This window comes from Eupeodes corollae, chromosome 3 (assembly GCF_945859685.1).
Source record: "Eupeodes corollae chromosome 3, idEupCoro1.1, whole genome shotgun sequence".
Classification (NCBI taxonomy): domain Eukaryota; kingdom Metazoa; phylum Arthropoda; class Insecta; order Diptera; family Syrphidae; genus Eupeodes; species Eupeodes corollae.
In genome coordinates this window covers 60161869-60187971 of record NC_079149.1, presented here as the reverse complement: position 1 = coordinate 60187971, position 26103 = coordinate 60161869, and the positions used below count along the sequence as shown (strand labels likewise).

The 26103-nt window shown below is 36.4% G+C and overlaps 4 protein-coding genes across 4 annotated transcripts in view; 2 read left to right on the top strand and 2 right to left on the bottom strand.

The window, feature by feature from the left end:
• Positions 1-9728, bottom strand: part of LOC129949655 (tripeptidyl-peptidase 2) — a 95272-nt gene extending 85544 nt beyond the window's left edge. The window contains exons 1-5 of the mRNA XM_056061240.1: positions 9501-9728; positions 9059-9190; positions 8670-8868; positions 8432-8601; positions 8232-8364 (exon numbers count right to left, since the gene is read on the bottom strand). Of these exons, the coding sequence (XP_055917215.1) occupies positions 8232-8364; positions 8432-8601; positions 8670-8868; positions 9059-9190; positions 9501-9668 (802 nt within the window). The 5' untranslated portion in view covers positions 9669-9728. The remainder of the gene's footprint in view (positions 1-8231; positions 8365-8431; positions 8602-8669; positions 8869-9058; positions 9191-9500) is intronic.
• LOC129949652 (uncharacterized) overlaps positions 9333-26103 on the bottom strand; it is a 180856-nt gene continuing 164085 nt past the window's right edge. The window contains exon 8 of the mRNA XM_056061236.1: positions 9333-9347. The gene's annotated coding sequence lies outside the window, so the exon portion shown is untranslated. The remainder of the gene's footprint in view (positions 9348-26103) is intronic.
• Positions 11280-18890, top strand: LOC129949654 (uncharacterized). The gene is made up of 3 exons (XM_056061239.1): positions 11280-11496; positions 11716-11802; positions 18782-18890. The coding sequence occupies exons 1-3, from the start codon at positions 11398-11400 to the stop codon at positions 18815-18817; spliced, it is 222 nt and encodes a 73-aa protein (XP_055917214.1). The 5' UTR covers positions 11280-11397; the 3' UTR covers positions 18818-18890.
• LOC129949651 (tyrosine-protein kinase transmembrane receptor Ror2) lies at positions 22603-25828 on the top strand. The gene is made up of 4 exons (XM_056061234.1): positions 22603-23161; positions 23232-23511; positions 23584-23826; positions 23997-25828. The coding sequence occupies exons 1-4, from the start codon at positions 22883-22885 to the stop codon at positions 25235-25237; spliced, it is 2043 nt and encodes a 680-aa protein (XP_055917209.1). The 5' UTR covers positions 22603-22882; the 3' UTR covers positions 25238-25828.

The following is a 26103-nucleotide window of genomic DNA, read 5'->3' as shown; positions in this document are numbered from 1 at the left end:
TACAACACCGACGTCTCGGTCCAAACGTCACCATCGACAGACGTAACTTTGAGGTAGTCAAGGACTTCGTCTACCTACGCTCCGCTATAAACGCAGAAAACAACACCAGCGCTGAGATAAAACGCAGAATAAATCTTGCTTACCGCTTTTTCTTGGGCTAAGAAAGCAATTGAGTGGTAAATTCCTCTCTCGAGGGACCAAAGTGTTGCTATATAAGACCCTTATGGCTGAATCACAAACACGCTTCAGCTTCGGCTTCGTCTACGTTACTGTGGGTCTGCTTTGAATGACATTTCTATTATTTCATCCCTCCAAAGAGCAAATATTTTGTTTGTTGACATTTTTTTACAGCTGTTGAGCTGTCAGACAAGGCAAATGTTCAGATAATTGAACTAGAGCTTCCGTTTGCAGTCACATTACATTACATTACGTTCTTTTCCTTACGATTCTCAAACAAAACGTGAGGTTGAAGCTCCATTGTGATAGCATGCATTGAATTCCTATGGCTGAACTCGTAAACGTCAGGTGAAGCCGAAGCTAATGCGTGTTTGTGATTTAGCCATTATCATCCCCGTCCTGCTATACGGTGCAGAAGCATGGACTATGACAAAAGCGGATGAAAGCAGCTTGGGTCGGTTAGAGAGAAAAGTTCTTCGTGTGATCTAGGGTCCCGTATGCATCGAAAGGGAGTGATGGAAACCAATGCTCTGGCCCGGAAAATCTTCAAATCTACACCCACAGGACAGCGCAGTAGAGGAAGACCGCATATCAGGTGGCGCTCACAAGTGGAAAGTGACCTCACCCAACTTGGAGCTAGATGGAGAAGTGTATTGGGTAAGGCCCTAGTTCACACAGGACGCCACCTTAATTAAGTAAGTAACATACCAAATTCATAGAGTTTACACTTAAATTGTATCGAGGATTATTTCTTATTGATAGATATCTATTTCTAATAAAAAACACCCTCAAGACTTTGAAATAGTATAGATATCTTAAAGGAATAACTTTTAACTCCTGAAATAAATTTAAACTATTTTCAAAGCGATTTTTGTTTACAAATAATTCTTATTACATGTTTTTGAAGAACAAGAAGCGGATTGATTTTATTTTTATTAGACCCTCCCTAACAAGTTATTCCATACTGAATTGTATAGAACTGTCTAGAGCAACATAGTAAATAATTTTTTAATGATAATGTATGTTCGGACTAATTCATTTTACTATCAAGTAGGACATCAAGGTATTTAAAGGTATTCACAAATTCTACCTAAAAGCAATGAGTTGAACAGGGCTCTCTAAAGACAAAACTATTAGATTCATTAACACTGGTCACAGAACTTGATTTTTGTAACTTTTTAATGGCAAAATAGGAGCATAAAAAAGACTTTTTCCATAAACACTATCATTAGTTAATCCTTCAATGAACAAACAGTCACAAGTTCGTGTATATACATTTTTATTACAATTATAAAGTTTTTGTTTTTTTCTTTAGTTGGTTTAGTAATGATTGTTTTTTTAATAATAAATAAACAAAACTTAAACAAAAAAGCAAATATTGACTAAAAATTTACATTTCCACCCACATTAAATATTCGTTGAAATTTGTGACTGTACACAAAAATTCTAAATAATAATTGTGGATCCATTCATTGTCCAATAAACCATAATTCGTTATGTGAGAAGTCAGTGTCACGTCTATTTATATTTTAATATTTTCGATATAAAATTGTTTATACGAAAAGATTGATTCGTTGATTTTTGCTTTTTATCAACCTGATACAGAATTCTACGAAATATTTGCAAACATGACTATAATGAATTATTTCAGCAAAACCATTAGAAATGAATGCAGTTCATACAAATATTTACTTTTTTTGCAGGCGGCAAATTTTCCCAAAAATAAAAACTTCATCCTGAATATTATTATTAAACTTTTCTAATAACACAAACTTTTCTTGAAAATGTAAAGTAATAATTTTCCTATACAGAAATTCGTTGTAAAAAAAACTTTGACGATTCATCAACAAAGTATAATAATGATAATTATCATTCATCTATCCTTGCAATTTACCTAAAATTCTGAAACATTGTTGAACTAATGTTTCAATAAAATTGTGTTATGTAATTGCATTCATAAAAATAAAACAAAAACAACATTTCTTTTAAATAAGACAGATTAAACATTAAAATGTCAAAGGTAACATTAGTATGTTAATAAATTTAAAAAAAAAATTAAATATGCAATTAAAAACAAAGAATGAATCATTGCATCAGTACTATGCACAATTTATCAAACCTGATAATTCCGAGACATGGAATCTACAAAACCTGTGCATTGGTATAGCATAACAAGTTTTTGTTTTATAATGATTTTAAAAGCTTGCTTTCATAAATGTTTACTTAGATAGAGTGATAATCCAGTTCTGTCTTTAGATTGTTTTTGTTTGAGGCATTTTTCATTCCTAATTAATGACCAACAGAATGGTCTAATGGCATTAATGTCTTTAATTGTTATGAGCAGAGCATCAGAAACTGTCCATAACACAAGCGGTGAAATGTTACGTATGTTGGGCATCTAGTGATTTAGTGTTAAGGTAATGCCTTGCGAATTCAATACCAAATTTGCAATTTCGTGTTTATGACTTTAGATGATTGTTCGAATGTAATTTATTATTTTTGATGGGATTTCATTGCAAAAAGTTACCTTCGAGGTAGTTATAGCATCTCCGAACATATATCATAGCTTAAGTCTTATAAAGCTGGTGATGCTTACGCCAATCTGGTTGCGAGTATTAATACATCGGTTCATCTTTAAATACAAATACGTTGATGTTTACATTTCCGGCCTTGGCTTAAAGACATATTTTATGTGTTACAGCAAATTGCAAGTTTTCCAATTAAAACTGATTTTGTATGACTTTTAACGTTGATATTAGGACTATTTGACAAGGTTTATAATCCACAAAAATTTGGTATTACAGGACCGAAATGTAACATACCAGGAGATAGGACTTAGCTTAAGCTGTAGTGTGTATAGCTTTAAAAAGAAATTGCATTTACACTTATTTGTGAAGCAACATATTTTAATAAAAGATAAAAATAAAATTGAAGGTCACCGCCCATCTCGCTTATCCCATGTCTGTCCAAAATAATGGAAAAGAATAATCTTATTTGCCTCAATTAAGTTGCGTGTAAGGCCCAAAGAGGTTGCATTGATGCTTTGCTTCACATCAACCATGCCATTTCAAATCTTTCAACCAAAAAACATATTTCCCTACTATTTCTTGTCTTCGAAAAAGCTTTTGATCGTATAGGTTCTCATATTATATTAAATAAGCTCATAAAGTGTGGTGTTGGAAACAGAATATACGGATACATAAAATCATTTTTAACAAACAGAAAACTTTGTCTTAAAAACCATTAACGTCTACACTTCCAGCTACCCATTATATAACGGTATTCCCCATGGATCATCTCTCTCGGTAATACTGTTCATTATGAACAATAACGCAATACTAATTGTTCATAAATGAACATGATCTGTAGATAGGTGCAGCAGCGCATTTCCAAAGATACAAATAATATTGTGATAGTGCGTAGCGTCATAGAAGGATACTAATAGGATAGTAACACATATGTACACACAAATACCCATAGATAGCATGGGGTGGACATGTGTATTCTATTTTTATCAGTATCTTATCTCTTGTTCCTTAGATTTAAGTAGGTATAAATAGTTGTAAATAGGTTAAGAAAAATTGAGATGAAATAAACACTCACAAGTATTGAGACGTGTTTTTTATTTCTTTCCGAAATTATTTTCACTAATTTAGTATCAGCTTTTATATTTTATGCAAAATGAATCACCTAAATAAATGTAAATCTTTATTTGAATTCGCATTAGAAGATATAATTGAATGGTCAAAAAAATCAGGTGCAAAACTTTCAATTGAAAAATGTAAACTGCTTAATGTATGTTGCAAACAAAATTGTCAACAACCCAACCTTAACATAGTATTTTAGGATTGATATTTAACTGGAAATATTCTTGAAAAGAACATTGTTTAGAGCTTAGGAAATCTCTAGCTGCACGAACTAACATAATAAGATATTTAGCAACAAATAAAAGCAATCTACATATTAACACCCTTTCATACATAACCAAAACTTTAGTTCTTAGTTAAATTGAGTATGTTTTAAACATCATAAAACCCATCTACCAAGCATAAACGCCTTTCCAACAACTCCAACAAAAAATATCCTAACTGAAGCAGGCCTCCCTAACATCGAAGAACAAAGAGACACACTAACTTTAAGAATGCTCGCAAAACTAGTATTCTCGAAGAACTCCATCATCGACAACGACATCAAAAACAAAACAAATAAAAAACTAGCTAAACGTATTCCATTCGCCATCGGTACAATTCTTAAAGAATCAAGGCTTAACAATCTGCCAACCAAAAGAGAACGAATCATCGCCCGGCGCTACCCGCCATGGTCCATCAATCTTGAATCGCTTATATTGGATCTAACAAAATATAAAAAATTAAAAACAGCAAACAGCATTATTTATGTAAACTCCTGACACCACATCTTATGCTGTGACTGATGAATATGGATCAACCATAAGCATTGGTATTCTCCCAGATTTTGCCTCGGTCTTTACAGCAGAAGCATTAGCCATACTTCAAGCTAATAAAGCTGCAGCCAATCTTTCTAAAAAAGGCATTATATGCTCCGATAGTATCTCAGTAATCAATGCAATTCCCAACGCAACAAAAACGTCGTTATCATATCAGTAATTAGATATCAACTCATAAAATTGAAAAACATTGAGCCAATGTGAACTCCAGGCCCCATAAAATCTACGCCGATATAATATACTCTCCTAACTGTTCGAAACAAAAAATAACCAACTACGCTAGACTTCTACTTGGACACACTACTGCGTCCCACCAACACCTTCTCAACAAAATGAATCTCCAACCTGCTCCACTTGAAACACCCTCCTTGATCTAAAACATATTTTGGTACATTGTCGGTTGACACAGCCCATAATTAAAAAAAAAATTCAAATAATATCAAAAATCCCAGCTGAACAAATATAAATAATATTACTGAGTTTCTTAAAAAAGCAAAAATTGTAACTTGAATTTTCAAGCAAATAAGCCAATAGTCTCTGGAGCTTTGTTAAATTTTATATTAGCTTGCGATTTTAATTGCAAATATTAATAATAATAATAAATATTTTAATACTCACTTAAAAAAGACTAGTGTCTTCAAAACCATACCACATAAGTGTACATATAAATTAGGTGCCGCAAGAGTTCTTACAGAACTAAGGCCTATTGTTACAACTCTCAACTATTTTTGAGCGCGTAATGGTAATAGATGGAGCCCTTTCATCCTTTCCACAATACCTTTTTTGAGTCGAAGTATTAACAAATGATATTCAGAGCATTAGATGCCTTTTATGTGTAGATTCTCCCTAATAAGCATTGAAATGGTTCTGGTGAATATATCCAATTCTCTGGACATTAAGTTTCTCTTCCGAAGGGTTTTTAGTGGTGTTCGTTCCCATGCTAACCTACAAAATCTGGACAACGCGAAGACGACTACTTTTTGCGATGTCACCTACTCTTAAATATATAGCAAACTAGCGGAGAACCCGATTCCCAAAACATTATTTCTAGTTCTCAGTGGTTATTAGAAGAAGAACTAATATATTAACTATGTTAGGCAATTATTGCGATTCTATTTTTGTTTAGTACCTCGATTCGTTAGTAGAGGGACACCGCAAGGTGGTGTTCTATCCCCTCTTCTCTGGAACCTAGTGGTGAATGAAATCCTAACTAGTCTGGATGCGAAGGGTTTCAGAGTGATATCCTATGCGGACGACGTTGCTATAACAGCTTCAGGAAAGCATCTTAACATCTTAAAAGAACTCTTACAAAATGCCTTAGACAGACTAATACTTAGAGCTGATCGGTAAGGACTGGGTGTTAACCCACGCAAAACCGATTTAGTCTTATTTTCGAGCAGATAAAAAATTCTATTTGTCAACCCTCTCTATATATAAGGAATACAATTAAAATTCTCAGTCGAGGCTAAATACCTGGGTCTTGTCTTAGATAAAAAACTAAATTGGAAACGCAACGTACAGAAAAGAGTCAAAAAAAGCTACTGTAGCTCTCTTTTCTTGCAAAAAAGCTATTGGTAATAAATGGGGCTTACAACCCAGAATCACGCATTCGCTATACACAAAGGTAATCAGACTGATTTCAATGTACGCGGCAGTATGGTGGACTGCTTAAGAGAAAGGTATAAACCGGGATAAATTCAATAAAGTCCAACGTTCAGCTTGACTATGTATAAGTAGATCGCTTCGCACGACCCCATCTGCGGCACTGGACACCTTACTCTACCTAACACCTCTTGATATATTTGGCAAACAAACAGCTGCAAGCTCTTCTATTCGCTTCAAAGCTTCGTCGCCGTGGAAAACTAACAAAATTGGCCACTCCGTAATTCTTAGGTATTTAGAATCAATTCCAAAGCACACAGACTACACCATTCTCCACCTGCAATTCGACAGAAATTTACAGATTTTTATACCTCCCACATCTTCTGGGAGGATAGGACATACCTGAAAGATGGGTCAATCTATTTTTATACAGGTGGTATAAAAACAAAAAATGGGGTTGGTGGAGGTGTGTAGTCTAAACGACTGAAATTAAGTCTCTCATTCCGCCTTACCAACATTGTAACGTGTTCCAGGCGAAACTTTCGGCGATAAAATAAGTCTTGTCCTGGCTTAAAGGAAACGTGATATCAACATCTGATAACAGTCCATAACTGTCGAACATCTCTAATGGAGATGTTCGACACGCGAGTAGGCGTATTCTCAAATGTCTTTTGCAGAAGCTGTATGGACGAGGAAGAGGGGGAACATTTCTTCATATTATCTGTACGTGCCCTGCTCTAGCTCAGAAACGCATGAATGACCTAGGAGAATTCTTCTTTAACGAAAGTTCTAAATCACATCAGCACAATCAGCCTCTTACGTTTCTTTAGGGACTCAAACTGGTTCCATTGAGCTTAGGAGGAAGCCTCAAGATTCATGTGGTATCACGATGGGCCATTAAACTGGACTAAGTATGTCCGTTTCCATCTTGGACTCACTGCATATTTAAAGAATCGAAACGGCAACCAAATTGAATTTTATTCATTACTATTAATGTAAATAGTTAGAAAAATAACTAAACCATTTTATATCAAGTTAATGTTTTGATTAAAAACGTCATAAAGTTTGTAACAGAATTTATGGCGCGAATTGGTATAGAGCGATCCTCGAGTATGAAACTTTAACATTGTTTTTCCTATTCTTAATTAAAGAGATTTTCTACATTTTACCATTTTCCAGTTACAAATGCATCAGTTAGATTCGTCTAAAAGACAAGTAGGTCTACTTCAGAGTAACAAAAAAGTCCCAGAATAGTAGAATAATTTGTAGAAAAATCAGAATCAAATAAATCCACACCCACCCTGTGAAGAAATGCAATTTCATCTAAAAGGTGGAAACCAAAAAACGCTTTATCTGGGTTTGTAGTCCCTTCGTAACTAAAGAACGTATGATCTTCCAGGAACATCGGCAACAATCTGACCCAATATTTATAGAAAAAATATTTAAAAACACAAAAATTGGAAAAGCAGAAGTTGGGTTTGGTGATGAGTGAGTGCAAGTACATATACATTATAATAAAGAAAGGACCTGCCCAACACCGATGATGCTTTGGACAATGGAGACATGAACACTGACAAAAGTGGATAAGAATGCTATAGAATGTTACGAGAGGAGAGGTCTGTAATTGTAGAGGAAGTTATTATAAGGTGCTGTACAAAGTAACTGACCTGGTGACAAACAAAATCAAACGACTGAGACGTGAGACGATTCCATAGAACGAATGCTAGACCCGGAAAATCGTTCGTATCGATTTACGCACATAAATCAACCTGAACCGAATTGTGTTTATTGAGACTCCAGTAAATCAATAATGAACAGAGGCAAAATGAAATAGAAATGCTATTTTTTCATTCTTGATAGAAAAACAATAAAAAAAAAACTTTGAAACGAAAGATGCTCTTTTGAAAGTCGCGTCAACGAGACGCAACTCCAGTAGAAACCGAGAAGAAAACTTACATTAAATATTCATAACAAAAATAATACTCACAGCACATTCCAACAAGTTCTACAATATTTCCCTCGTCGTGGATGTTCATTGAAACCGAAAGATAACTATCGAGATTCTTGATTTCATGAGTTTTGCTGTATTCTCCGATATGCACTGCATTTTCCAAATCACCCTGCAAATCAAAACAAAACAAAACCAAAATGATCTTAGAACGAAAAGAGAAACAAAAATAACAAAACCTTTAAAGAAGTATCAATAACAGCCTGATATCCACTCTCAGTTGGATACACAACGATGTCGTACGTAGTCTTAATGTCCGAGTACATCTTCTCGTAGTTGTTAAGAAACTCTAGTTCAAAGTCAAGGTTGTCCTTCTCCAGCTTCTTGTCCCATGATAGTTTAGTCGTATCTGAGCACACCATAAAACAATAATGTATCAATTCCATGGAAAAATGAAAAATTTTCTCAAACATTTACCGCCATTTTGAACCTCAAATTCGTTTATTTTACGCAGCACATCAGCAATGGCTGTCTTATGAGGCTTGTCCCAGGTCTTTAACTTCTTATTATTCACCACCGAATCACGAATTTTCGAGGGATACATGTCCCCGACACCTTTCAATCCAACTCGAAACTCCCCATTGGCGGTATTGTTGGCCAGCATTTGCGGCGTCAACTGTAAACAAACAACATTGGCCGTATTGATATCAGAAAATAAAACAGAGAGCTAAAGAAAAGGATAACAATTGCGTTGTGGTGTGATAAAAAGCAATTCACTCCATCACACAATTAATTCCATTCCATGAGCACACAAGACACAGTCAATTGAGAAGAAAATCAGACTCAAATTAGGTCAATAAGGTTACCTTCAGCGATCGGCCAGATAAACCCGTGATGCATCCTTTTGTATCAACGGTGACCTTCTTCGAGACGTCAGTGTCGCCACAGCCTGAACAATCGAAACGTTCAATGACCTTTACAGAGCCATCGCATACAGTCTATGGAAGAAACACAAAAACACAAATTAAAAATGCATACAAAAAAAGTAGATAGACCCCACGACCATCGAGATGGGTTGGAGCTTGAGGTGAAGGAAGTCTATTTGAACACAATACAGAAAAAACCCATGCGCAGCTGGTTTTTGTTTTTCTATTTGCTTCGGAAATATTCTTAACAAACAACAAACAAGACAATAGAATATGTTCCTGCCACTGCCTGCCAGACACAATGCACACAATAGAAACCGGATGACGATAGGCATCGACATTGATTTCATTAGAAGAAGTCCATCGTCATTGTGACACTTACTTGGAGACCTGCTGCCTTGGGATCGACTCCGGAGTCAAATACTGCAATTATGGTATCTCGTCCATCGTATTCCGGATACTTTTGGAGGAAATTTAAGACTCCTGTTTCGGTTTTTGGGACCAGAGAAATAGCTGGAAAAGCCGTATCAACTATAGCACCACTTGCCATTTTCTTTGAATGTTCTTCTTGAACTGACAGGGGCAGCGACGGCGATGTCAGGTACTTTTTTGCTGTGGGTAAGAAAAAAAAAACATCAGCTGTCAGTTGATTGTTATATTTCACTTATAGAGGGTGCTGTAATTTTTAGTACAAACATATTTTTGGCAGTCGTATACATAAAATTGAGTCCATTTGACGTTATTTTTATTTCTATTTCGCAAATTAAATTTTTTATAAAAGTTTCGATTTTAAAAATTGTGGAAACAAATGAATGAAAATTGTTGAAGTTTTAGAAATTATCTTGGGTAAGAATTTTGTATCTTAATATGTGAATAAGTGATTGAATTAAAAATTTAATTTATATTTAATCATCGATTTTAATGGCTAAAATAAGAATAAACCGAAGTTTTTAGGTTTGAAATTGTGATTGATTAATTTTTTGACACTTTAATTCTAATGTAAATATAAAAATTGATATTTTCATCTATGCGCAGTTTACTTATCGGATTCTGTATCCAATGAAACGTGTTCTCAGAAAACTCCAAACAAGATCACAAATCACATTACAGAATATTTACATATAACACAATTAAAAAAGGCGTATTGGTGTAACGGAAAAAACACAGAAACAATATGTCAAGATTTGTATGGTATTTTTTTACAAATTAAAATAAATATATATTTTAAATTTGACGTGGAAGCTTAAGGTCGATATAAATGTATTGGCACTTCGAGGTCTGCAAACAAAGAGGATACAAAATAATGAAATTACACATAGGAGGTCGTATGAAGTTTATAGTCAAGACGAACATGTTCATCTTAATTATAGCATCTTTGTCTGCATAAATGTTGCCAGAATATTGCAAGTGCAACAAAAGCTTTAAATTGTTACATTTGTACGTACTTTTTTTAGCTATTTTGTTGTTTTCATAGGAAGTAAAAATGTTAAAACTGGTGTACCCTATGCAACTTACAAGTTTCTTTAAATATCTCTGCACGTCTCATTGCTTGTTTCTTGCACGATGCAGAAACATTTAAATCCACTTTGAACCTGGTAGAAATTATAAAAGTCATATCTGAGTTTGATGTAACATTTTAAACCAAAGCCAAGTCAAGTTTTAAACTTACGAAAAAAAAATTGAAACCAAATGAAAAGAAAAGTAAGAAGAGTATACAAATTCACTAATTTCATCAATTGTTTCTCGGAAAAGTTCAAGCTAAAATGTGCAAGAAAACTATACCTTGATGCCAAAAAGGAAAGTTATCTTTTCACGTGAATATTTTTAGAGCTAGTTCGTTTCTCACAACAGTTTCATAGATCTGAGTTAAAGTCAATTGTCAATCGAAACGACCTAAATCCATTAAACCATGGATTCATTTTTATAGAATATAGTTCACAAAAGTATTTAAGTATATATTCAATTTAAAAAAATGTTAGTTTAAAGATGACCCACTGTAAACAAACTAGCCCTTTACATCCATTATATTTCAAAGATACTATTTTGTGGCATCATGAAGTGTAACAAGTGCCTTAAATTCAACTTCCATGTGTTAACCCAAATGTAAAGTACTAAAAATTTGACACCTTAAAAATTAACCATGACAACTATTAGCTGTCATTACTGTCACCATCTAAATTTTCGTAGTGACAAATTTTTGCTCCCACCAAAACCGAACTGAACCGCAAGAGAAAAACAAAACTCGATTTGGAAACTAAAGATTTTCAAAAAATAACAAAATGTGGTTCGAAATCATACCATCGGCAGCAATCATTACAATTGCCCTGTCCATTCCAACATATGCCATGTACGGAATACACAAGTTGACCCTTGGAAATGTAAGTATCGTCTGATAGTTTGAATATTTGCCTCCGTAGCTATTCCGAATCGCCTTACATAATCTCAATGATTTTCCAATAGAAAACATTTCACTTATTACACTTTAATTTAAGCTTTTCATTTACTACTTTTGATTTATTTCACAAACACTTCACACTTTTTTAAATTATTATTATCATGTTTTAAATTTATAAAATAACAATTAATTAAACTTTCAGGCATACCGTAGGAACATGGACGAACGTTTCGACCGTGTTATGTATCAACGTGATCGCAGAATAATGGACAACCCCTACATAATGAGCGTAAGTTGACAGCTTCCACACAGCTGAGCAAATTATCTTTAAATGAGTATATTTTGAGAGTTAATGTTGATAAAAACAAAACACTTTTTAATTAGTAAAAGTTTTTAAGATTTATGAAATGAAGTTACATTTTTTGTACAATTGTTTGAAATATAAAAAAAAGAACTCGTAAGATCAAAAAACTTAAGTGCACATCAAAGAAAGATTCACGCTCAACTATTGACATTTATAACTATTTCAGCTTCGTTATTTTGTCTTTCTAGTATGCGAACGATTTTCCTAGAAATTATTTAAACGGTAGTAACATTAAAAAAAAACAGAAAGATCTAAACATACTACAACTATTGTCTTAAATCACAGAAAAGATCATGAAGAACATAAGACTTTTTACTTTTGTATTTCTTAGTTTTATAAACGACAAACATTATAAAGAACTAAATCTTTGCGTATATGAAAAACGAAACATTTTGTGTACATTCGTTCGTTCGAGATACCATTTCTCGTCGTCCATATCTCAAGGACCAGTGAAAATATCGACTTCAAATAAATTTTACTTACTTAAGGTGGAGCTACAGTCCGGGTGGAACTGGGCCTCAACCAACATGCGTCTCCAGCCAGCTCGGTCCCTAGCTAGCTGTCTCCAGTTTCGGACGCCAAGTGGGTTGAGGTCGTCTCCCACCTGGGTGCGCCACCTGAGTCGCGGTCTTCCTCTACTGCGCCGTCGTCCCTCGGGATTGAATTAGAAGACCTTCCGGGCTGGAGTGTTGATGTCCATTCGCTCTACATGACCTAGCCATCAAAGCCGTTGGACTTTAATTCTGTTAACTAAGTCAGTGTCGCTGTACAGTTCGTTTATCTTCTCCTCCATTCTCCACCTATGCGTACGGGACCAAATATCACCCGAAGAATTTTTCTCTCGAAGCATCCTAAGACGCTCTCATCTTTCTTTGACAGGGTCTAGGGCCTGTCTTATAGATGGTGATTTTAGATGCTCGAGAGGACTTTACTTCTCAATTGCCTTCTAAGTCCAAAGAAGCAGCGATTTGCAAGAGTTATTCAGCGCTGGTGTCATTGTCTGTGTTTATAGCGGTGCATAGATAGACAAAGTCCTTAACTACCTCAAAGTTATAGTTGGCCTTGGTGACGTTTTGTCCAAGACGTCGTTGTTCAATCTCCTTTTTTGATGACGGCTTATACTTGGTCTTGCCCTCATTGACCACTAAACCCATCTTCTTCGCTTCCGTCGCAATGCTCAAAAACGCTCCACCGACATCACGCTTTGATCTTCCAATTATGTCAATATCATCTGCGTATCCAAGTAATTGGATGACCTTTGGAAGATTGTGCCTCTAGTGTTGACGGTTGGGTTTTGCACAATTATTTTCAGAACGATGTTGAAGAAGTCGCATGACAGTGCATCGCCTTGTCTAAAACCTTTTTTGACATCAAATGCATCGGTAAGATCTTTTCCGTCATTCTGCACAAACGGATAAGTTTGACCCTAGTGTGAATATTTGGTCGATAGTAGACATTCCTGGTCTGAAGCCACACTGATAAGGACCAATCAGGTTGTTGACAAATAGCTTCAGACGTTCACATAATACGGCAGAGAGGATCTTATATGCAATGTTAAGGAGACTGATGCCTCTATAGTTGGCGCAGTTTAGAGGGTCTCCTTTCTTATGTATCGGGCACACTATGCTGAGATTCCACTCATCGGGCATGCTTTCTTCCGACCATATTTTGCAGATGAGTTGGTGCATGCTCCGTGCCAAGTCATCGCCTGCCGCTTTGAATAGTTTGTCAGCGATGCCGTCAGCTCCAGCAGCTATGTTTGACTTAAGTTTAGATATAGCTATCTTCACTTCGTCAAGGTCGGGTAGGCGGAATTGTTGATCTGCGTCGCCGAGGTTGAGTGGTTCTATCTCCCTTACATCGGAATTCGGTTCGTTATCGCCGTTATATAATTTGGAGAAGTGGTCTTTCCAAATTCTCAACATAGACTGCGGTTCTACTACGATGTTCCCCTGATCGTCTTTACTGGCTTCGGTTCGTGGCTCGTACCCTTGGGAGTTTTTTTGTTACCTTTTGGTAAAATTTACGAACCTCATTCCTATTGTTACATCCCTCTATCTCCTCGATCGCACGCTTCTCATGCTATCTTTTTTTCCATCTAAGAAACCGGTGTTCCTCTCTCCTCTTCTGCTCGTAGAGCTCGCGAGCAGCTCTGGTCCTTTTGTGCAGCGCCGTTTTGTATGCCTGTTGTTTCGCTGCGTGGGCTTGCCGGCATACGTCGTGAAACCAGTGGTTTCGCTGTGGTGGCCGTTTGAAACCTAGCACTTCAGAGGCGGCATCTCTGATGGCTGCAAGGCGATGTTGCCACTGGTTTTCAATGCTTAATGCTGGAAGCATAGGACTCCTTAAGAGGTCATTAAAGACTCGATCGGAAAAGGACATGGCAGTCTCTTGCGATTGTAGCCATCTAACGTCGAATCTTCGCACAGTACTTCCTTGCTTTGGCTTGGATCGGGATATCCGTAGCCGTACCTTGGCTACAACGAGGTAGTGGTCCGAGTCAATGTTGGCCCCTCAAAATGTTCGGATATCCTGTATACTGGAGAAGTGTCGTTCGTCCATCGCAATGTAGTCAATCTGGTTGACGGTTGATTGATCAGAAGATTTCCATGTCCCCTTGGGGATATTGAGATGTGTGAACTGCGTACTATCTATCAGATCGTCTCGCCCCGCAGCAAAGTCGATCAGCCTGAATCCGGAGGTGGTGTCGTGCAGGCTGTATCTCCCGATTGTGCCACCAAAGATGTCTTCTCTTCCTAGCTTCGCTATAAAATCTCCTAAGACAATTTAAATGTCATAACCAGGGCACTGCTCATATGTCTTGTCCAAGAGCTCGAAGAATATGTCTTTGGTGTCTTCATCTTTTTCTGCTCTGTTGGGGCATGTGCGTATATTAGGCTTATGTTGGCGAATTCAGCCTTGGTGCGGATTGTTGTGATGCGCTTACACTGTTGAAACTCAAGACATTTTGCCTGAGTCTAGTTCCAACAACAAATCCAAACCCAAATAGACGCTGTCCTTGTTCTCGGTAGCAGTCGCCGTAGTATACATCGCAGCCTTTTAGTTTGCTATTGCCCGGTCAATCCCATCGCACTTCTTGGATGGCGGTAATATGTGCCTTGCAGCAGTTTAGGGCTTCCGCTAATTGTTCGGCTGCATGTGGTCTGTTAAGGGACCTTAACTTCCACGTACAGATCCGAAGTTCGTTGTTCTTATTTCGTTTTCTTGAGTTGTCAACAGTGAACCCGTCCGTATCCGAGGCTTGTTAGTGCTTCGCAACTAAAGGTATTTTTTTCGTGGCCAGGAAGTCACCCCGACGGCACAACCCCAACCTTATCCAATCCTTAGTATAACTCCAAGGACGGGGAACCGGATAAACCGCTCCTTACAGGCCTGGGCTCCGAATATGTCGAAGAAGCCCTATAAGGTGTTCACTAAGTAGTTCACCCTTACTTGAACTGTAGACGCCACCGTTGATTCCATCTCGAAAATTCGTCCGCTGCCGTCTGGATTAAGAGAGGTGCCTTAGTGGAAACACCTCTCCCCTCTCTCTTGTTTACTACCCCCAACAACTTTCCACTGGGGTTAAAACCCAATCTCCAGTTGAGGTACTAGACACCCGATGTTCACCGCGGGGAAGTGAGAGTAGGAGTTGGACGCTTGTGTTTTCTTGAATGCACATGTCTACCATTTAAACATTTTATTATAATATTATTTATTATTACAGTAAGATGCAAAAAGGACTTTTGAAAAAAAGTAAAAATTTTGGTTAACCCAAATATCTCACGAACCAATAACGCTAGCGACTCCAAATAAATTGTATGTTAGATGTGATACTAAATAAGTATAATTTTGGAAACAAATATACATTAACGGGTTTTTTTATAAATCAAAAAAACTGTACTCAAATATTTGTCACCTCGAATATCTTACATACAAAAATGACTTTACAAAAGTCAAAATAATTGTAGCCAAAAAGAATAACGTTTTTAAAATTTAGTAAAATTTAAAAAATCGAAAAGCTAAGAATAGATATTTGGAAGATCTTCCAAAATTGGCAGATTTTTCGCAAAAAAAATAACCAATTTTCTATCAAACCTATTTTATCTGTCAAAAGTTACAGAAAAGAAATTGGCAGTCAATTGTCGGCCAATCTTCTTGCAATCGTCTGAACACCAAATTTTTTTGTATTTTCAAATATTTGGACTTGGAAGATTTTCCACTAATTAGATATTAAAAGATGTTCTTTCCAAACAACATCATACAATTTTTAATTGACAGAAAGTTTTTAAGCAGGAAACAACATCAAAAGTTTACAGGGTTTTGAAGAAATTTTAAGACTACGAAAATTAAGAGAAATAAGTAATAACCAATTGGAAAAATAACTTTCTGTAAAAGGGTTCCAAATTGTAAAATAAATAAGTAATATTTCTTTACAATACAAAATACAAATCGTGGTGCACTTGTAGCTTGCCTGAGAGTGTTTTGTAGACAATAATGTTTTTGGTAGTTTTTGTACTATAAAATTAAAGTAGAGGTTTGTTAAGTAATGTTCTGAATTTAAAATTAATGACACTTAAAAAACTAACTAGTTGACTTGGTCAAAGTTTACATTTAGAAAAAGTAGTTGACTGCAAATGCAGTCCCTTATTTTGTCTGAACCTGCCCAATAAGTCTACCACCTTTGATGTTTTCTTTAGTTTTCCAACCGTGAAAACAGACCATTATTATTAGGAAGATATACTATTGTCAGTCTATTTTCCACCAAAAAATTGTCTAATATTTGGATAAAATAAATCAACCTTATAACCGGACAACTTTCACTTGATAGAAAATTGGCGTCACCTAATTCGATGCTATCGGAAGACTTTTGATAGTTTAGCCAATATGAAAAGATCTCCCAATTAACATGCAAACTTAGCTTAAAGAAAACAAGACTAAAAGTTGGTAAACATTAATTTACGACTCGAATATCTTGGCAAAAACTGAACATATTGGCTTCATAATAATTTCATCCAATATTTATTCAAATAATTTCAAATATATTGTTTTTAACATTCAGTTAAATTTTTATAAAAATCCAACTGTAAGTTTTTTTTATAAAAAATGAAATACTACACACAATTGATGAGAATTCGAAATTGTTCTAAATTTTGTTGATAAATTATTGTTTCTATTATTTTGTTAAGGTTAAGGTGTAAGTTATTAGTGTGGGTCGTATCCCTTGCTTAATTATGTCGAAGTAACAGTCCGGGAGGGACCTGGTCTTTAACCAACTCGGTTTATATCTAGTTGTCTCCAGTTTCGCACCCCAAGTTGGTTGAGGTTCCCTTCCACTTGCGTATAAAGCTCTTCCCTATAGATGCTGTCATACGCGGCTTTAAAATCGATAAGAGGTAATCGGTATTGATTTGAAGTTCCTCGTTTTTCCAAGATATGAAGTAATCTGAATATTTGGTCAATGGTGGACTTTCCTGGTCTGAAGCCACACTGATAAGGACCAATCAGGATGTTGACAAAGGGCTTCAGACTTTCACATAATACTGCAGAGAGGATCTTATACGCTTTGTTCAGGAGACTGATGCCTCTGTAGTTGGCGTAGTACAGAGGGACTCCTTTCTTGAATATCGGGCGAATTATGCTTAGATTTCACTCATCGGGCTGCTTTCTTCTGACCAGTTTTTGAAGATAAGTTGGTGCATACTCCCTTTTAAGTCATCGCCTGGTGCTTTGAATAATTTACCTTTGTGAGACTTCAGTTGCAACTCAGACTCTTTTATTTAAAAACAAATTGTGGTGTTTGCAGAATACAAATTTTGAATTTCATAGTTCCGTTCCTTACTGATGATGAGTACTCCTCTAATAGTTTTAAATAGAAGACTTGGATGTTAAGTTACTAGTACCAAATTAATTTTGCCTTTAATAGTTCTTTTCAACTTTGAAAATACTGATGTTCATAGGTACTTATTTGCTCATTTCTTTCACATATTTTAAGAACCACACTTGCCTCTTAAGCGCCCAATACACTATACAATCTATCGTACCGACTTGAGTTGTACCGATATCGGTAGCGATATCGAAAGTGAGTACACACACATACGATTAGCTCACGATTTGATCAACAATCAAAATAGTTCCTCATTTTCATCTGCTATTCTCCTAAACATCGGTTTCACGGTCGTCACATACGTTACAAACGGTACGATTCTCATCAAAGCAGTCGTATGCAACCTCTCGTTTTCGCTCGATAGCATTCGACCATGCGATTTCAGTACAGCGGATACTTTGTTTTACACACACGATACAATCATCGCATGCGATTCAACTTTTGTACGATAATCGGTACAATAATTGTATCGTGTATTGGGCGCTTTAGTACGAGTCCATTCGATTTAACTCCCGAAGAAGTTCAACTCCCAATTTACTAAGTCCCACATAATTTTTGAATTAATTCATATGAATCTATTCCCATTATTTTTCGCTACTATAGCCCAACGTAAAATGACGCAGGGTGTCATACACCAAACAAATACTTCACTGTTTATACGCCTTAAAATTTAAACCTATTGAAAGCTGTCGAATAACGGTATATCAAATATTCTTCTGAAGTCTACTTACAATTTCAAAAAAAAAAATAAAATGTTTGTCAAAATAAGCGAACAATCCTTATTTTTGTTTTGAATACATAATTAAATGGGTTTAAGTACATAATGAACTAAAAATTTGATGGAAATAAGTCGTAGGGCCAAACCTGGCAGTTGTGTTAATATCTCTTTATTTTTGCAATTATGATTAAATTTTCAATTTTACAATTTTAAAAGTTTTCATTCCTAGTAGTATTATTATGTTAAGAAAATAAAACACATTACCTTACCTAACATTATTTAAATTTTACTATTTTCAGGGATTGGAATCGATTAAAGACGAGAAATCAGAATGAAATTTGTTACAAAATTAAAATATTTAAGAAAATATATTTTTGATTGATTCTCAAAATAAAAACTTGTGATTTATTCTGTTTTGTTTTTATAATTTTACGAAGGCTCAAAAAGTAAGTAAAAACTACGCCATTACTTTAATGGATTGATACACGCTTAAAAAAAATACATTAAAACAATCCACATGCCTTAGCAGTGTTTCAAAAGCTAAAATCAATTTGATAAGACATCAAGACCAAACCAGACTTCAAGCAGCTGATAAAATTGACTGAAGTTTTAATGGCTTCTATGGTCTGTCCTGATGAGCCAATCTTTTGTTTTCATGATTAGAGAAAATAAAAAAGATGTTAAAATCTTCATCACAACTGTGAAGGAGGTGTTGTTATATGGAAAGCTGCCAGTTATTTTGGAACAGTTAAGGTTGAGGTCGTTACTTCCAAAATCAAACAAATTTCCTAAATAATCTTACATTTATTTACGAATAAACTTTGCCTACTTGCTCACTCGGTGCGTATAATAAAAGCTTGGACAGAGGTGCCAAATTTCAATAACCGCCGTACTCATCTGATCTAAGTACCCACAGTTTATAAGGGTGGTCGTCAGTTTAAAAACAAAGAATCATTAATTTCTGCAATTAAGTTAGCGTGGAGGGAAATATCGTTGAACTATATCAATAGGCTGAAGGAACTAATTTACAAAATAATTAAAAGTAAAGGTGGAAGTACCAACTACCAAACTTAACAGAAACGTGTTTTATTCCAATCCAATAACAATTTTTATTTTTGTTAACTCGAAAGAATACAAAAGGGTGAAAGAAAAACTTGTGGTCTATATTGGATTATTCTTTTCTTAACAATGTGAAAAGTATTTTTTAGAATGTTTGTCCCTATAGTAAAAACGCAGTACAAAAGTTTCATCCGCAAACATTTTAGCCTTCGAATGTTCTGGAACGTTCTCCAGGCCACTGTTGTAAATTATGAAAAGAAGCGTTTCCAGAAATGCACCTTGAGGCATTCCGAGTCTCAGCTCTATACCTTCGGGAATTTTGTTCACCACTTTTGTATTTTGATAGTTAACTCCTAAACCATATTTAAAAGCTGTTCCCTGCTATTTTGTTGTCGATAGTGACTGATAGTCACTCAAGAAGTTGTTAGATTTCAAAAGGCTTTGTAATTGTTTATGTTGTATGTTTAAGTGTTGGAGCATGTTTATAGCTTCCAAACAATAGCATTGACGGTTTTTCAGCTAATACTCGTATTTTTGTTTAGGTGTCAATCTTCTTGTTTATAATAAAAAAACACTTAACTCGACGCTATTAAATTATCGGTTTTGAAGATTGATGATAGCTTCCAGTAGTTTTAATGATTTGCCACATTTGTTGATGCACGCTATGAAAAGGGACGGGCTCTCATGGTATTATAGAGTCAGTTATATATTTAAGAGCTATTTGGCTTCAAGCCAATATCTGCCTCGGTATATTTCTAAATGTCTGTAAATCCAAGTAGCCCTGCAAACCATTTTATGATTAAGTTTGTTTAAAAACTTTGGATTCTCAACCATTTAGAAACCGAAATATACCTCTACAAAATTATAGAGTGAAAATTCACTGATTTTGCAGTTTAAAACACCCTTTTGGGGACAAGTTGGTCATTACATTTTTTTGTTTTTTATAATAAACACACACTCAAGGGGGTATTACTACCCTTATTATGCAGAGGCACAGTGTGAGCACTAGGAAGAGGGAATCTCTGTATTTGACAGTACGGCCGAAGTTGGGCTCGAGGGTATACTGATGAGCATTCCTAAAAGCTCGAGTATTACGTTTGAACAGTTTAGGGGAAGGAATTCAACCGACTATTTCACTAGAGCATAAGCCGTTTAAATAACGGTAAAAAAGGGTCAGACAAGAGACCTTACGACGATGTTCAAGCAAAGTACCTAAATGAACTTATGATGATATTATCATCTATCAATTTAAATGCTCTACGTTCAATACTATCCAAGAGGCTAAAATAAGTTGCAGGAGCACCAGCCCAGAGATGGGAGTTATACTCAAGCTTTAAACGTATGTATATAAGTTTTGTAGATAACAACCGGATCAGAATGTGTGAAACATTTGTTGCATCACCTAAGGAAACCCAAACACCTTGCGGCATTTTTAGCGACATCGCGTATGTGATCGTTCCACAAGAGGTAGTGGACACACATACCGAGGATATCGAGATGTTCAGTCTCATTGAGTGTCATCCATGGATAATGGCAAGAGGAGTATATCTCGCTTTAACGATACAAGACAGCATTGCGTTTTCGAAGCATTAAATTCCACGCGGTTTTTTAATCCCCATTGTACAATGCTGTTTAAGCCAGAATTTAATGAGCTTATCATATTTTGTCGTTGCAGTTCCACATCCGAAGAAGAGGGATGTGAGTCTGAAAATGAATATGAAAAGCTAAGAGTACTATCGTCAGCGAAACAATGGATTGGATCAGTTGTTGCAGACAGAAGATCATTAATTAAAATGAGAAAGAGTGTTGGAGATAAAACAGAGCCCTGGGGCACACTAGCATTTATTTGATGGTTTTCAGACTTGAATCCATCCAATACTACTTGTATTGAACGATCCGAAATTAAATTACTAATCCAATGAAGCAGGGATTTATAGAACCGAAAGCACGCATTTTCGATAAGAGAGCCTGATGTCAAACCCCATCAAATGCTTTTGAAATATCAGGTGCAATAATCTTACTTTCTCCAAAGCGATGTAAAGATTTGCTCCACTGTTCAGTGAGATGAACCATGAGGTCACCAGTGGACCTATAGCTTCGAAAGCAATACTGACAGTCATTAAGAAGCTTTCGATCTTCAAGATATTTCTTGAGCTGATAATTAATCAGAGTTTCCATGACTTTAATAAGAAGGGACGTTAGTGCAATCGGTCGGTATTTAGAGGGTGAGGAAGATTCGCTCTTTTTGGGGATGGGCAGATAAAAAAGATTACGCAGCGGTTGAAGAACACCTCTTCAGAACAATAGCGGGGATATCATCCAGACCAGCGGATTTATGTGTGTTAAGATCTCTAAGGACTCTTGCCACAGTACGAGTGCGAAAAAGATGGGTCCCATAGAATCACTAACTCGCTCAAGTACAGGCGGAGTCATAATACACACTGGCAGCATAAAATTGGCGGCGAACTGCGAGCAAAGAGATTAGCTTTCTCTAAAGAGCTAATAAAAGGAGTGTCTTTAACAACGAGCGAACATGAAACTGTTTGCATGAGACATCTAAATGTTCACAATATCGTGGTATTTCTTATATATTGATAACCGGATAAGGCTAAATCTTGCGTATATTTTTTATAAAAATCTTACTTTGAGGAAATCAAATTAATTTGTCCCCCTTATAAAGAAATTGAACATCTAATCACTCTTTGTTGTAAACAGAAATTTATTATAAATTACAAAATCCTGTCCCTAAGAAAAGCAAAGGAATACATTTTGATACTTCAACCAAAGTTATAATATCAAAAAATCACTCCGTACTCCGTAGCCATCAGGAACTCATTCATCGGATTTAATCGGTAATCGATATTAATTATAATAAAATAATGACTTCTAGAAGGTCCTTAAAGTAAACGAAAGTTCTTAAGTTCTAATTGAAACAAGAATTAATTCAGAATGAAAATTTCATATCAGGAAGAGTTATTAGAGATAACCAAGCTTTTAGATAGATGAATGTATAAATAAATACAGGCATCTTAATTTGATCCTGAATATAATTCGGCTGCACTGTACATACGCAACTAATTTCCAAAACAAACAGAACCTATCTTTCCTCACTAACATCCCTGCTCAGACTGATGAAAGGCGTCGTCTCCGCAAAGTGTCATAAATCAAAATACAAGCGAAAAACTTTTGTACCACAATTAAACGTAGTTTTTCCATTTTAATTGGTCATTGTAATTTATTTAAACATTCCCAAATGATTTATTAACAATTTGACATTTGATTAAATATAAAATATGCTATAAATCCATTCAATATAATTACGAGTTTGTTAAACGAAAAATATGCTTCACAAAATCCTTGTGTTCAATGTTCTTCTGTTTACAACCGGAATCGATGGCAGTTCCATGAAAAATATCGACCAATTCGAAGGAGCACCAAATCACAAAGAAAAAGGCTATTGTGCTCCGTACAATGGAAAGATCTGCAAGTCATTCATCCGCGGGCAGGTGTGGTATAGCCGGGAAGATCCGAACGGAGGTTGGAAGAACGAGCAGATAACAACGGCATTGTTTGAGGAGTTGATTTCCGATCTTACCGGACAATGTCGTATTGCAGCTGAAGTAAGTTTTGCCATTACCAAATGGAGGCAGTAAAACTCTTCTAGTTTCTAATAAGTGTTTGAAATTGTAGAAAATGTTATGCTCCTATGCATTCCCTCAATGCCAAACAGAGAATGGTCAGCCTGTTAAGGTTCCTCTGTGCTATGAAGACTGTGTGGCGACGCACTTGCAGTACTGCTACAACGATTGGGTATTGATCGAAGAGAAGAAAGAACGCGGAATATTCTTTAAGTCCCGAGGACACTTTCGTCTGCCTAATTGTTCGGTTCTGCCCAAATACAACCAAACTGCCAAGAAACCGAACTGCTCATATATTGGACTGACGAAGATTGATGAATCTGAAGTTTCTTGTAAGAATAATCCTCTTTTTTTCCTTTTTCTTATTTTTTATGTTATTTTCTTCTTTTCTCTTCAATTTAAAGATGACTGCCGAAATGGTAATGGGAGATATTACCTTGGCCATGTTAACATATCAAAAACTGGAATCCCTTGTCAACGTTGGGATTCGCAACATCCACACAAACATATCCAACCGCCACTTGTGTTCCCCCAAATCGCCGAGGGGGAAAACTACTGCCGAAATGCTGGTGGAGAAGAACCATACCCGTGGTGCTACACAACGGACGAATCGGTGCGGTGGCAGCACTGTGATGTCCCACTCTGTCGTAAGTTTCATTTAATAACCACACACAACCTATACCTTTATTTCTAACTCAAATAGGCGATAGGTTTTGCGATTTGTTTTTTTATTTGCGCCATCTTCCAACAACCCACTTTTCACCTTATTGAATAGTTTCCTTTTGAAGATTTAATCCATGCTTATAATGTCTTTTAGCCGACTCGATTGACATCACCAGCAAAGACACCACAACTCCCATTAAAATGGAAACATTTTTCACTCCATCGATGATCTTCCTTTTAGCTGGCATAGGCTTCGTAGGAATTGTTGCCTTCCATCTGATTATTCTGCTCATTCATAAAGTAGCCAAACACAAGGACGTTCATCAACAGCTTCCCCAGCAACCGCCATCCGAATGCAATATGTCTGTTAGTCGCGATTGCAATCTCTCTTCCAGTCATCACACCCTGGACACTTCCAGCAACCACAAATGCGGGACATTACGAAGCACCCATACGGGAACTATTCGCAGCACTGCCACAATTCACGAGCCCAAACCAAAGTTGAACACAAAGCTAGAGAAGCTGGAATACCCTCGAGGCGATATCATCTACGTGCGCAGCTTAGGTCAGGGAGCCTTTGGGCGGGTTTTTCAAGCCAAGGCGCCCGGTTTGATACCCGGGGACGATGAGATGTTGGTGGCAGTGAAAATGCTCAAAGACGATGCCAGCGAAGCAATGCAATCTGACTTTGAGCGAGAAGCCTGTCTGCTGGCCGAATTCGACCACCCGAATATTGTTAAACTCCTTGGCGTGTGTGCTCTGGGTCGTCCGATGTGTCTTCTCTTCGAGTTCATGTCGCCGGGTGACTTAAGTGAGTTTCTGCGGGCGTGTTCACCATTTGCCACCCATCAAGCCAATCGCACTCGCACCGATCTCAATGATGCTGATCTCCTGAGAATCGCTGAACAAATCGCCGCCGGAATGGTCTATCTCTCGGAGAGGAAATTCGTTCACAGGGATTTGGCTACCCGCAATTGTCTCATCAACGAACAGATGGTTGTCAAAATTGCCGACTTTGGCCTATCACACAAAATCTATCTGCAGGACTACTACAAAGGTGACGAAAACGATGTCATTCCCATACGTTGGATGCCTTTGGAGAGCATACTCTACAACAAATACACCATCGAGTCGGATGTATGGGCCTTTGGAGTGTGTCTGTGGGAGATATTTTCATACGCCCTGCAGCCCTACTATGGGCTTACGCATGAGGAAGTCATCAAGTACGTCCAGGAAGGTAATGTACTCAGTTGTCCGGACAATACGCCGTTGTCGGTGTATGCCCTGATGCGTCGCTGTTGGAATCGCAAACCATGTGAGCGACCAAGTTTCGGTGAAATCACTCACTGCATTCAGCACAGCATTGTAGAGTTTGAATGTAAGTCTATGCTGTAAACAACGAAACCCAAACCAACCGAAGAAATTAACTTTTTCTACGTTCCTTATTTTTAAAATTATTTATCAGTATACTCGTAAGTGGGACTTCGTTTTATTTTGTATGGTAAGTTAGTTTAGCTTTAAGGGAACAGATTTATCGTGTTTTTTATTTTGTATTTTATTCCCATTTTTATACGTATGTTTTGTGTTTTTAAGTCTACCTCGAATTCGTAAAATTCCGTTTCTATACGAGAAGAATTTGGGGGTTAAAATTTTTTGCTTATCTTTTCATATTTGAATGAATGTTTTACTTGTTGTTTAAAGTCCTTATTTTGTATGAATCGAAAATTTGTACCGGTTAAAAGACTTCAATTCTTAACTTTATTATTAGAATGCTATAAAAGTTTACTTGGTTTGCTTCTTCTGCTGACCACAAAGGTTCCTTCAGACATGCATAGTCATTATTTTGTCTGTCGTACCCTTTTGGATAGAGTTTTGGACCTTTCAAGATTTTAAGAAGTGGAGTTTCTTGTTCATCATTTTTTCTCTTGTTGAAACCATACAGTATTCAAGTTGATTCGTCGTCATCGTCTTCTTATCTGTCGATCTGTGTTGACTGTGACAGCCCTTTAAAATCTTTGAAAAAGTATAATTTGATTACCACCTACATTACCTCTTAGACCAGTGTAATATGAGGTCCAGCAGCAAGGTATGATGCCATTAAGTTACCATGGACCGGTGACGATTGCGCATTGTGTGTTTGTTTACAACCCTTTTTTTTTTCTTTTTACAACACGTTCATTGAAACGGATCGTTCGGTCATTGAAACTACGAGACGATTCCGAAATCATTTATTTATTATTGTCCACCACGGTCGTGTTCCA

What these genes read in the sequence shown, in the direction of transcription:
- LOC129949651 (XM_056061234.1), top strand. Translation starts at nt 22,883, where the DNA reads ATGCTTCACAAAATCCTTGTGTTCAATGTTCTTCTGTTTACAACCGGA. An exon ending in TGATGAATCTGAAGTTTCTT is followed by an intron (nt 23,512 to 23,583) that starts GTAAGAATAATC and finishes TTCAATTTAAAG; the next exon opens with ATGACTGCCGAAATGGTAAT. An exon ending in CTGTGATGTCCCACTCTGTC is followed by an intron (nt 23,827 to 23,996) that starts GTAAGTTTCATT and finishes AATGTCTTTTAG; the next exon opens with CCGACTCGATTGACATCACC.
- LOC129949654 (XM_056061239.1), top strand. Translation starts at nt 11,398, where the DNA reads ATGTGGTTCGAAATCATACCATCGGCAGCAATCATTACAATTGCCCTG. An exon ending in ACAAGTTGACCCTTGGAAAT is followed by an intron (nt 11,497 to 11,715) that starts GTAAGTATCGTC and finishes TTAAACTTTCAG; the next exon opens with GCATACCGTAGGAACATGGA. An exon ending in ACAACCCCTACATAATGAGC is followed by an intron (nt 11,803 to 18,781) that starts GTAAGTTGACAG and finishes TACTATTTTCAG; the next exon opens with GGATTGGAATCGATTAAAGA.